At 34.7% G+C, this 13,176-nt stretch overlaps 1 protein-coding gene across 2 annotated transcripts; it reads left to right on the top strand.

Annotated features, from left to right (window-relative positions):
- The first annotated feature begins 10,553 nt into the window (after positions 1 to 10,553).
- Positions 10,554 to 13,176, top strand: LOC149381927 (putative E3 ubiquitin-protein ligase XBAT31). Of its 2 annotated transcripts, none has more exons than XM_089630431.1 (8): positions 10,554 to 11,021; positions 11,105 to 11,164; positions 11,266 to 11,337; positions 11,451 to 11,572; positions 11,662 to 11,802; positions 11,905 to 12,012; positions 12,104 to 12,350; positions 12,424 to 13,176. In XM_089630431.1, exons 1-8 carry the CDS (start codon positions 10,842 to 10,844, stop codon positions 12,817 to 12,819), a joined length of 1,326 nt encoding a protein of 441 aa, XP_089486557.1. In that variant the 5' UTR covers positions 10,554 to 10,841; the 3' UTR covers positions 12,820 to 13,176. The 2 variants fall into 2 exon arrangements, with proteins under 2 accessions (XP_089486557.1, XP_089486556.1); XM_089630430.1 differs by having other exon boundaries at positions 11,902 to 12,012.

The following is a 13,176-nucleotide window of genomic DNA, read 5'->3' as shown; positions in this document are numbered from 1 at the left end:
TGGTTACTAATTAGCTGTGGGTTTGGTTTAGGGTGACACGATGCCCAAATTACCAATCCAAATTCATATATCAATTGCCCACAAAAACTCTTCTCTGATTGGGGACTCTATCTATAGGTGTCTAATGACTATCTATATATGAGCCTTTGCCTATTTCTAATCATCATCTATATATATATATATGTTTGTGACGGAAACTTCTTGTGTTTGCATTATGTTTAATGCATGGTGTTTAGTTGCAACTGTATATGTGTCATATTATTGTGCAACGGTGTAGTTGAGAGATAGAGATGATTTATTATGCTATGTATACTTGGTCAACCGATAGCTAAGGTCGTCTCAAATTTCTTATGATCTGGGATAGGGATTTGTTCGGCTGAAACTTTACAAAAGCACAAGGAAGATATTTTCTAAAGGAGCAATCAATATATAAATATTTATTTGTTTGTAAATATATAAAAAGCAATATAGTAACCGGTCTCCAACTTCATAACGGATCCCAAGTGTATGATAGTATGATACTAAAAAAAAGTTGATGGACATATAAATTGAGAAATTGCCCAATCATTTACCATCAATTTCATAACATTTTCTCACTTTCCACCAAAAGATTAATTTTTCTCAAAATGCCACCGAGATGTCAACATTGTTGACATCTATGTCAATAATGTTGACATCTCATAGTGAAAGGCAAAAATAGATGTCAACATTGTTGACATAAATGATATTATTTTGGGAAAAATTAATCTTTTTGTGGAAAGTGAGAAAATGTTATAAAATTGATGACAAATGAGGCAATTTCTCATATAAATTTTATCGTATATTTATCATCAATGGACACCCGAATAAATAAATAATATAGCTGAGTTGAATCAATATTCAATAGTAGACATAAAAGTGACGTAACTTTATGAACCTAATTTTTTTTATTTGTTTAATTATATAAAGGACAACAAGGAATACTTATCTTAGTCGTAATTTTATCGTATATTTATCATCATTGCCGATTACCTGAGCGCCAGGCCTACGCCGGGGAAAATTAAATTAGATTGTGGACGAAAATAATAATTAACCAATTTAAATAGATGCCGCTATTTATTATCACTCACTCAGACAGACAATAAATAATTAGAAGAAATCGACCACAAATAAAGTGAAAAATCGTCAACTTATTTCAACATATATGAAAAATATATAAACAGATATGGAATAATTAATATATGCAGTGCTATAGTGCTACTAACCGATATATACATTGAATCCACACCTATATTTTTTTTTTGGAGAAATAATCCACACCTATATAAATTCAATATAATATACCGTGTGGTATATATATAAATATGGGATATATGCTTAATTTGCATCAATAATAGGCTAACCCCCACTATCATTTCGACCTAGAATAGTAGTTTAAAAATAAATGGAGATCCATATATAACGAATACTAGACGTGTTATAGATGCCAAGACTCATGCAAAACACTATGTTTTTAATTTTATTATACATGCAAAACAATTCGTATATATAAATTATTAAACGTGTACTGAGAATGTTGTTCAACTATATTGGTGAAATCACTTGTTGAACAACTGATTGATTTTAACAAATTTATTAAATCGACAATCAAACATAAAGCAATAAAGGACACGCGGAATTGATAACCATGTTCTGTGATAAAGTACCTTATCAGCGGGTCTGATACATTCGGTGGTGAAAAGCTATTTACTATCTCAATAATCAAAGTTACATGACTTAGGTTTGCAGGCTTTCTCTCATGCGCCTAGCTTCTTTGACTTCTCCAATGGATGGCAATCTAGACTCCCCTTAAATCAAAGAATCCATCTCTTTTTCACGCAACTCTTCCTCCCGAAGATCGCATGTACGATCCTCTTCCGAAGATCTTATCAACGTTAACGCATAACACGCACTCACAAACTCTGTACAAATATAGCACAGTAACAACAAGTTCCTTGAACCAGTTGTCGATGAAGATCTCCTAGCAGAGAGACTTGTTATAGGTTAAGGTCAGTGTGAATTGACCTAAAAGTGTGTATCAACCTAATGAAACCCTAGACGAGTTTTATACTTTTATGATGGTCAATAACAAAATCTCCGCGAATCAAAATGATATGGAAATCAAATCCTATTGTATCGCCATGATTTTTGGAACTAAAAACGAAAAAAAAAAAATTAGTTCAATTCGCGCTGAAAAAAAGTGACTGAAGTAACTCGGGTCATGAATTTGGTTGAACAACTTTTTGCAACTTTGACTTGAACAACTGTTACAATTTATTTTGCCAAACTTTAAACTATGCCACAGAAGATCCAACAACATATTTTGATATTGTCGACCTATATAAGGTAGACATGTCTTTGGTAGGCGCGATGTCGCGATCTCCAGTTATTCCTTAAATAATTAATATGATGTACTTGTTTATAATTATTTTCAAAGGATTTATGTTTAAAATCACACTTAATAAGTCGCGCTTTTGATATTTTTAAATATATAATGCTTTTGAAGCAAAAAAAAAAAAAAAAAAAAACCCATTATCTCTTTGTATCATTGACGTTAGGCAACACAACTCTCTCTCTCTCTCTCTCAATGGTGATCTTAAAAATTTCATTTGTAGTCTCTTAAAAATAGCTTAAATTAAACTCGCATTATGATAAATTGGACGCGCTAAGTTTAGTAATGCATTTAATTTGTTCGCTAAATTAAAAGATAAAATCGAGTCTAAGACAAAATCAAAATGATTAAATATATCTTTATATTTGACATGAATCTACAGCTTTATAAAGTACAAACTAATTTTAATGCGTAAAAACGGGTAAATACATTAATATATCAATACTCCAAAATAGTATGTCAATGTGATTTCACACCGAACTTAAATTCAGTTTTTTTTTTTTTTTTTTTTTTTTTTTTTACTTTGTAATTGTATTCATTTCTCATTGATATCCATATTATTCAGTCAACAAATTCAAGTTCACGTACTCTTATAAAATTACTTAAATAAACTATTTCGCCTTAAAAAGATTTCAAGAGATCAGTCACACGGATTACAAAAAATATGTATGACATAATTAATTAGGCAAAAGACGTAGTATCTAAGTTGGTTTAATTATGATTACGCTGTCACCTCTAAATGGATTCGTGAATCCTTAAAAGTTATGAAAATATCTCAATTAGACCCGCTAGTTAAAAAATATCCAAAATTGGACTTTTGTACCAATTTTGGACGAAAATACCCTTAATTCAAAAATAAACCCTCTCTCCATCTCTTTCCATCTCTTTCATTCTCACTCTCATTTTCTCTCCACACCAAAGAACACCACATCCGACGTGAGCCCCATTCCGACGCCCAACCACACCAAATCCGACGAGTTCCAACGCCCACCACACCAAATTCGACCGAATTGGAGGTTATTTTTTTTTTTTTAAGGTTGAGTTGAATGAAATTTAGAGGTGAATTTTTTTTTTTTTTTTTTTAAACTGGGAATTTCCGATGAAGATCATCGGAATCCATCGGATTCGGTCGGATCCGACCGAATCCGATGGATTCCGATGGTCTTCATCGGAAATTTCCGATGGATTCCGACGAAGACCATCGGAATCCATCAGATTCGGTCGGAATCCGATGGATTCCGATGATCTTCATCGGAAATTCCCAGTTTTTTTTAAAAAAAAAAATCACCTCCAAAGATGGATTCCGACACGTTCCGACGAGTTCCGATGGATTCCGACACGTTCTGACGAGTTTCCGAAACCCTCAAAAACTATGGAATTTTTTTCAAAAACGATGCGAAACCCTCAAAATCGACCACCGAGAGTTCTAATCCTAGCGCAACCAATTCGAAAGTGACAAGAATTGTGATGAAGATGATTTGAAAATGAGAGAAGAATATGAGTTATTTTGAATTAAGGGTATTTTCGTCCAAAATTGGTACAAAAGTCCAATTTTAGATATTTTTTAACTAGCGGGTCTAATTGAGATATTTCCATAACTTTTGAGTCTAGAAAATGAAATTTCTCAACTATTTCGCCTTAAAAAGATTTCAAGAGATCAGTCACACGGATTACAAAAAATATGTATGACATAATTAATTAGGCAAAAGACGTAGTATCTAAGTTGGTTTAATTATGATTACGCTGTCACCTCTAAATGGATTCGTGAATCCTTAAACCATATTATTTTCGAACAACTATATGATTCGGGCGATAACAACTGTTGGAGAATATCCATTTTCTACAAATAAATGGGCACTATAAGTATTTAACCATTTCAAACTTGATTTTAAATAATTAGTTAACGTTTCGTTTATTTTGGTAAATTAACTATTTGTCAAAATTAACGTATGAAAAAACTAAAAACAATCATAAAAAATACTATATGATTAATGACGTCACACCACCAAATGTGACTTTATATTAAATATGATTAGATTGAATCTAACCTTAAATAGTCTAATCCGTAAGATTATTCTAAATAAATAAAAGAATTGTTGGAATTCATGGGCCATATGGAATATATGATCACAATATTTTTATACCATGAACGCGTTTATATAGTCTAGAGTGGAAATAATTGTTTGTGATCTTTTGCCGACGGTTTGGGAAAAGGCCACCAAGTTTCTTATGATTTTTTATTTTATGTGAAAGGATTAACCCAAGTCAATCGAGGAATTCAATGTTACCATCATTATTACAACTATACATTATATTTCTTACCTGTACGGTTATTTTCTGATTCACTGATGGTAATAACGACAGTTCTTTCATGATAGATCCTACACATGATACACTCGAAGTGATTTATTATGTTTGTCATTTTATGTTCTTTTGCTTCCCTGACTGGTCATATGAAAGCTGTAGGTTTGAAAATTGTCTCCGAAGAATAAATTTTTTTCTTTCTAATAAATGAAAAAAGAGAGATTAAATTGTATATTGCATTTGACTTTGGAATATTTTTTTTTCTAGTATGCTATTAAATTTATATGTGCTCCTATGGATAGGATTGTTGTAATATATATCAAGTAAATATTTATTCTAGCTAAAAATATAAAGGGATTATAAACCGTCTAAAATATTTACGTACAGCTGAACAAGGTCATTATTTTATTGAAATTAAAATAAAAACCATACAAATGCACGAACGATTCTTAGGACACATGGACTACTAGGCTATAACCATGTGATGACATGAATCATTCATTAATAATAACTTTCTCATAATGAACACAAGCATGTCCAACCAAGTGCGATCTGACATAGTTAGGATACAAAGTATATGTTAATAAATTAATTGTTTTAGAAAGGGATATTATTATTTGTTTAGGTTTCTAATTAAATATAAATGAATAAGCAAATCTACACATCATGACAAACCACCGACGCCCTTTGGTCCATCGATCTTGTTTCCTAAAGTAGAGAAATTAAATATTTAAAATGAAAAGTGGTTGATTATTTCATGGAAAAAAGAGCAGGGTTATGAAACATTTCAACTTTGGCAAATCTATTTCCCACTGAGAAGTAATTAGCTAAGTCAGACGATTAATGATCTTGAAGAGTACGAGGACAGATGTAAAACAAATCGATATCACATGGAACAAATAATGTGCGTAGGGAATCAATCCCTTTGAAGAATAGTACTGTCCGTGTCTGTGCTTTCAAAATGTATAGTCAGAGTATCACTAGACTCTAACCCATGTATTGCCGTGGGAATTGGAATTTGATGCTATATGAGATCTGAGTTGGAGATGAGATCTTAGCGAAATAGATTAATTATCTCACCAAGTAAAAAAAAAAAAAAATACCAATTACCAATAGAGCATGCATTATCATGGCCTTGTGCATGTATTTATATTTCCACGCCAAAAAAAAAAAAAAGTTTTTATATTTGATTTTTCCTATGACTTCAAGGTTTTACAAGTTTCCAAAATTTTTCCTTTTACGGGAGTTGTGGTGACGGATGGTTGGTTAATGGGTAGCTTTTTTCCGGTAAATCATGATATATAACCACTCTTATTAACCAGGTTTTTTTTAACCCCACCTCAAAAATTCAGTATAGAACGTTTGATCGGTCAATGATGACTTATTAATTTATAAAAGAATATTTAGACGATCTAAGCAACTTTAAACATTGCAACTGCAAACTAGCCAACGTTTTAAGTATTTTTGAAAAATAATCAAATTAGATGAGGGGGCAATTTGTGTATATTTGTTATACCCAATTTAACCTTTTAATTACCATAAATTTCGGAATTAGAAGAAACTGCATATAATGTTCTAATTTTCAATTTAGACTTGTTTGCTCTCTCTCTCTCTCTCTCTCTCTCTCTCAAACAATCTTTTTATACAAACCAAAATATCACATCATCTCTTCGAATATGCTCAGTTATTTTCTTAATATTTGGGTCATTTTTTGTTTATTTAACTCTATGTAGTGGTGTAGGATTTCGTATCTGTTCTTTATACGTATTTGACATCTCATATACGGTCATATATTGATATGTGTAAACTTGAGCGGTCGATGAAAAATCACCAATTAGTAATGTGGATTTTTTCGGTTCACTGTTGCCTGGTTACAACTAGGAAAATGATCTAGATTGGGGAAGGGATGGGGGTGGAGGATTCACTCGTCGTGTGTTCCAACGTTCAACAATAGTCTACGTGAAAATATGAGATGCAGACTTCTTAGCTCATCTCTAATGGAGAGAGAGAGAGAGAGAGAGAGAGAGAGAGAGACCTTGATAATGCACGTGACACTCAGATACGGTTCTTAATTTCTCATTGCACATATCGTGATAGATTGATACCAGACATGTCAACAACTACGTCAACAAAGCCAACAGTCAATCACGTCATAGGTGTAACGTGACACGCTGGTGCAATCAGTTAGTTAGTTAGGCTGTTAGCAACGTTAGAATCAGTTGATGTACATATACCATATTGTAAATCATATTCAGATTAATGAGAATCAACACGAGAAGAGAACTTTCTCGAGATTTATCTCTTGAGCATCATTTATAGGAAACAGTATACTAATGGAGGCTCTTGGATATAGTATGTTTATGTCACTCGCATTCTTGAGAATCGTCGGCCGGAAAAGGATGATTCGTTGTGCACGCGACGTCTAGGATGACTCTCATTTATGGTCATGTGTTCAATTGAGTGTTAACAAAAATACTTTGCTTATGTCTTAATATTTATGACTCTCTTCTTGTGATCATTATAAACCAAATGAAAAATACTTTGCTTATGTCTTAATATTTGTAAGATTTTCTTCTAAATTTGAGCATAATTAAATTATTTCCTTAAATAATCTTAGTCCTTAAAGAATTCGATACTTCCAATAATATTTTAGATGTATAATTGACATCCAGCTTTCACTTATTCTAATCCGAATCACATTAAAATTACTATTTTTGGGTTTGCATGCTCTGAAGCTTTAAAAGAATCAAGTTCATATGCCAATTGTGAGTTTTTAGACGATTGATCATATAACCAACTACATTTTCCTTTTAAATCGTGCATTTTTTGCTTAAACAACAAGTAACTTTTTATTTATTTTTTATGTATTACGTTGAGACATATTTTTGGGGTTTTGATAAATATGGCAGTCTGAAATACATTGAACTCTATATTCAGATTCATTCAGAAACTTTTCAGATTGAGAATCAAAAGCGTGCTATAACAATATGTTGTTTTTTCTTCTAAAAAAATCTATCCAATATCATGAACAGTGATGATGCAGTCTACTTGTTTTTCTTTGGCTTCGACATTACAAACTTATGGCGATTCGACAGAAAAACAAACGCCAAAATTTTTTGTGTAATTTTTTTTTTTTTTTTTTGCACATTTTTCAGAACCACAATATAATTCATGTGTGAAAAAGGTTTAAAATATCAGAGATGGGAATATGGCTAACTTAATTACGTTAACCTTCCTTAACCGAAGTTTAGGAAAAAAAGAAAGTAAAAAGGACAAAATTCCTTGCACTTGTTTAAAGCAACATCTTCTTTACCCTCTATACAATATAGCTCATAAGGGGAGCTTATTTGAAAAGAAAATTTTCAAGAGGGGATGATTTGAAAACTTTTAGGGTAAAAAACATAAGCCAAGAGTATAAAAAAAAATTGAGGGGAAGTTTGAGCCCCCCTCAACCTATTGTAGCTCCGTCCCTGGATCGATCGTATATGAGTATTTCTAATATTGCATCTCCAAATATTTTCTTTGAATTATATATTTATATAAGAGAATAATATTTTACATATTTTTTAAGGGTATTTTATTGTCGGTTGAGATTGAACCCACGATCTCCATTTTGGAGGTAGTGTTGAATTACCACTAGACCAACCTAAATGTCACAATATTTTACGTCTCCAACCCATTTATATTTTACATTCTATTCCGAAAAGTATTCTAAGTATATTATTTCTTAGTATATTTTTTAGAATTTCAGTTTTAACCTTTTACTATTTTTATGTTTTACAAACTTGTTAGTAGTTCTATATATTTATGTTTTTTTTAGAATATGTTATCTTTTTAAAATAAAAAAGAGATATAAGATTATAATAAAAGTCTTCAGGATTAAAAAAAAATGCACCAGTGAATAGTGGTGATCCATATTTGGATCACCACTTTTCATTTATGATGCAAAAATGATGCATCTTCAAAATGGAGATGCATTACCATTTCTATATGCATATGTATTTTAGAGATGTGTTGAAGATGGTCTTAACTAAACACAATGTCTACAATTACTTAAATTGAGTAGAACAAATCGTAGGCTTTTGCCGACAGAGAGGGGCAATTCCAATTCCGATCATTTAGAAAGCAAGACATTTGTTTTGAAGAAAAAAACCAATAATTGTGTTTCATTTTTTTTAAGAAATCTAATTAGTCTAATTTTAATTTCTAGGAATCGCGCATTGAAAGTGAACGTAGCTAATAAATGTTTATAAATGTCTTATCATTTGATTGCCAATCAAATTTAAGATGAAATCCTATGATACTTCACATGGTATAATAGCTCACAAAGTCTAAACGTAACGAGTATCAAATTCAATCACTGCAAACGCAAAGAACACTCATCTTAAGAGAACATGTTACTAATTGCACATAAAAAAGAAATACTTCACGATCTTGTTTTCCCTAATATAAAGACTACATTTCTATTTCATTTTGTTTCGATCGGAACATAATTTCTGTTCCGTCCACGAGCCCGGATTTAGTTAGAACTTAATGTGATAAGAATAATATTTACATATATAAGGCTCTTAATAGATCATTAGAATTCAAGATTACAACCTTATGAGAGTTCTTTGACTATTTTGTGTTTTTACAAATCCATCCGTCAAAGTTCAAAGCTACGGCGAAGATAATGTTCCGGATATGTGTTGTTCAACACACCTTGTCCTTATCTAAAATGTGACACACCATGAATTACGTGGTATAACCGTATATGTAAAAAAGATTCTAAACCGTACCTGTCCTTCTTGTTTAAAAAAAAAAAAAAAAAAAAAAAAAAAAAAAAAAAAAAAAAAAAGATCGTACTTGCCCAAACTACGTGAGTTTGACGAGTGACATGGTCTAGTCTAGTCTTATAAGAGCATACCAATTTTGGCCTTTTAGAATCTTCAACCATCCCAAAAGCATGCGATTTTATGTAATCATCTTATGCTTCCTTTCATTTTCGCCTTCCGTATTCGAATAATCAAAGACGTGTTCCATTAAAAAACTGTTAAACGATGAAGAAAAAAAGGTAAAAGTAAAAATTAATAAATTAATAAATTATATATTTCTCACAAGTAAAAGTAAAAAAAAAAACGGTGCCAACTTAATTGGTATCTTTACTTATAAGTTCACATTTGAAATCCATTTTATTTTAATCTATACACTTAAACTCATACGACACCGTTTAATGGTCAGTCAAATGTGGAACAAAGTCACAAGCCAATGAAGAAACAAAAGCCGTCTGAGAGTCGAGAAAAGGCAAAGGGTGAGCTCCTTTAAATCCGTCTTTTCCCACAAACGAAAATGCCGTAAACTGTTCACAACCATAAAAGTATAAAATAGGGGACGCTAAATTGCGTGCATCAATTACAAATTACAATGATCCCATTGATTTATACATCCAACGGTGTAAATTGTAAAGAGGAATAAGCCTTTCATTTTCAACGACTGAGATTCAATCAAAAGGAGCGCTTGGGCTTGTTTTCAGACATAAGACTCGTCTTCCGGTCACCAAAAAAAAACAAACAAAAGACTCGTCTCTCAAGTCTTCTGCTAGTTGGTCCATTGTTTTAAATGCTCAGTGGTGGGTACAAAATGTATAAATTAATAATACCAAGTAAATAAACAATACCAATCAGAGGAGAAGAACAATATTTAAAAAAAAAAAAGAGGAGAAGAATATTAATAAGGATATTTATAAATAAAAAAAGAAAACTGACCGAAAAAATATCTAAGCAGTAAGCACTGCCCAAGAATTGCCCGCGCTGCGACGGTCAGCTTCTTCGGGCAGCTCAAACTCCAATACATTACAGTGATCATCTCTCTCTCTCTCTCTCATCCCAAAGTCTACAGCGGCAGACTTTCTCTCTCTCTAGACTTGCACACATAAATTTGCGTGTGTGAGAGAGAAAAAAAAAATTTAGAGTGGAAGCACTTTGCTCTTTGGAGTAATCAGCGAGAGAGAGAGAGAGGTCGTCTCTCCTCCTCAACCGGCGGGAGTGGTGCACGACAGCCGGTTGTGCGCTTCGCCGGAAACGGTGGCGTTTTGCGCTTCCTCTCGAGTCGGAGTGTTTCTGGATAGCGAAAGAGAGGCGAAGAGGAAATGGGACAGGGACTGAGTTGCAGAGCGAGTCACGAGAGCGAGTTGTTCAGTGCGGTTCAATTGGGAGATGTGGAGACAGTGGAGGCGATGTTGGAGGGAGACTCGAGGCTGATGAGCCAAACAACCTCTTACGCTCGCCAATCTCCTCTCCATATCGCCGCCGCGACTGGCCAGATCGAGGTCTTTTTCCTCTCTCTGTTTTGTTTCGGAAATAACTTGTGCTTTTTGTTTATTGAATTTTGAGCTTTTTTTTTTTCTTCCAGATTCTGTCAATGCTTTTGGAACGATCTTTCAAGCCAGACGTATTGAATCGCCACAAGCAGGTTTTTCGTTTTTGGAATCGTTGGGCTTTAGGATTCGATTTCTGTTTCTTTTCCGATTATGGAGTCTGATTCTTTGTTTTTTATGAAATGAATTGCTTCAGACTCCGCTTATGTTGGCCTCAATGCATGGGAAGATCTCATGCGTGAAAAAGCTTCTTGAGGTTGGAGCGAATGTATGTGATAATTTCCAAGCTTTTTCTCCAACTTGAAGACCGTAAAATTCATATTTATATTTTTTTTCTTAGAATTTATTTATGCGTAATCGATTAGTTTTAATCTATTTCAGATATTAATGTTCGATTCGGTAAACGGAAGAACATGTTTGCATTACGCCGCGTATTTCGGGCATTCAGATTGCCTTGAAGCAATCCTCTCCTCTGCTCACTCCAGCCATGTTGCTGTTTCTTGGTGAGTCTCTCTCTCTCTCTCTCTCTCTGACTAAACTCTCAACATAGCGGTACTAAATATCGGAAATCGGATCTGTTGATTGATGAAAGGGGTTTCGCTAGATTCGTGAACATAAGAGACGCGAAAGGAGCAACGCCTCTGCACTTGGCAGCTCGCCAAAGACGCCCCGACTGTGTTCATATCCTCTTGGACAAAGGCGCTCTCGTCTGCGCTTCCACCGGCAGATACTGGTAAAAAAAAAAAACACTAATCAACAGCTATTCTCTGTCGAATTGAATCGCGTGTTAATTTTTACTCGGCTTTTCAAATCGAATCTAACTTTTTCTCAGCAGCTGCCCTGGAAGCACTCCTCTCCACCTTGCGGCGAGAGGAGGCTGTGTGGATTGCATCAGAGAGTTGCTGGCTTGGGGCGCAGATCGCCAGCACAGAGATTCATCTGGGTATATATATACACACGTATATAGATATAGATATGATCATTCGAATCTATATAGAACTAGTTGCGCTGACTGAATTTCATGTGTTTAACAGGAGAATCCCGTACATGGTTGCTCTCAAGTACAAAAACGTGACGTGCGCGGCGTTGCTGAACCCTCACTCGGCCGAGCCTATCGTGTGGCCGTCGCCGCTCAAGTTCATCAGCGAGCTCAATGAGGACGCCAAACGGCTGTTGGAACACGCCTTAAAGGAGGCCAACCGCGAGAGGGAAAGGAATATCCTCAACGGGGCTCATTATTCCAACGCCGACGCCGCCGGAGCCGATGACAACATGTCCGAGGTATAAAAATCTTGATATAAAATATGGTTTCGGGCACCGAAATCGATCTCGTCTCAGCCGTCTTTTTTTGCAGGGAAGCGAGTCGGAGCTGTGTTGCATATGCTTCGAGCAAGCGTGCACGATAGAGGTCCAGGAATGTGGGCACCAAATGTGCGCTCAGTGCACGTTGGCTCTGTGCTGCCACAACAAGCCGAACCCGACCACCGCGGCTCTGACTCCTCCGGTCTGTCCCTTCTGCCGGAGCACCATAGCCCGCCTCTCCGTCGTCGCGAAGATCGAGACCCCCGAAAGCGACGCCGCTGATCTTCAAGACTCCAAGCTCATCAGGAAGGCTCGGAGGTCCCGAAACTTCAGCAACGAGGGAAGCAGCAGTTTCAAGGGCCTCTCTGCGATCGGCTCGTTCGGGAAGATCGCCGCTCGTGGCTCGGGAAGGATCGCAGCCGAAAACGAGTGGATCGACAAGCCCTGATCATCATTTGATGGATTCATTTCGATTGAAATGAAAATTGGATAAGAAAGAAAGAGAAAAAGAAAGCCCGGGGATATTCAACACGGTCAGCTATTGATCTGGTCCATTTAGAGTGTGTATAGATTTGAAGAATAAGCCAAGTGAGCTCTTTAGTCTGAGGTAGGCTTATTGTTATGAAATGTTAAATTTTTTATATCCGGTTCGTTGCGTGGTTCATGCTGTATTATTTGTTTTGTTCTTTAGATTGAAGAGTTGTTGGCTGATTTTGTGCTCTCTTGTATAAGTATTAAGTCATGAAATGGTACCCCAATTGGGAAGCATAAAAGACAATGAAATAAAAATATTTTTCTCCTCCTA

The sequence above is a fragment of the Urtica dioica genome, chromosome 11 (genome assembly GCF_054948205.1).
Source record: "Urtica dioica subsp. dioica isolate 48M chromosome 11, U.dioica_male_clone48M_v1_H2, whole genome shotgun sequence".
Taxonomy (NCBI): Eukaryota; Viridiplantae; Streptophyta; class Magnoliopsida; order Rosales; family Urticaceae; genus Urtica; species Urtica dioica.
This window is presented reverse-complemented; position numbering and strand designations above follow the sequence as displayed.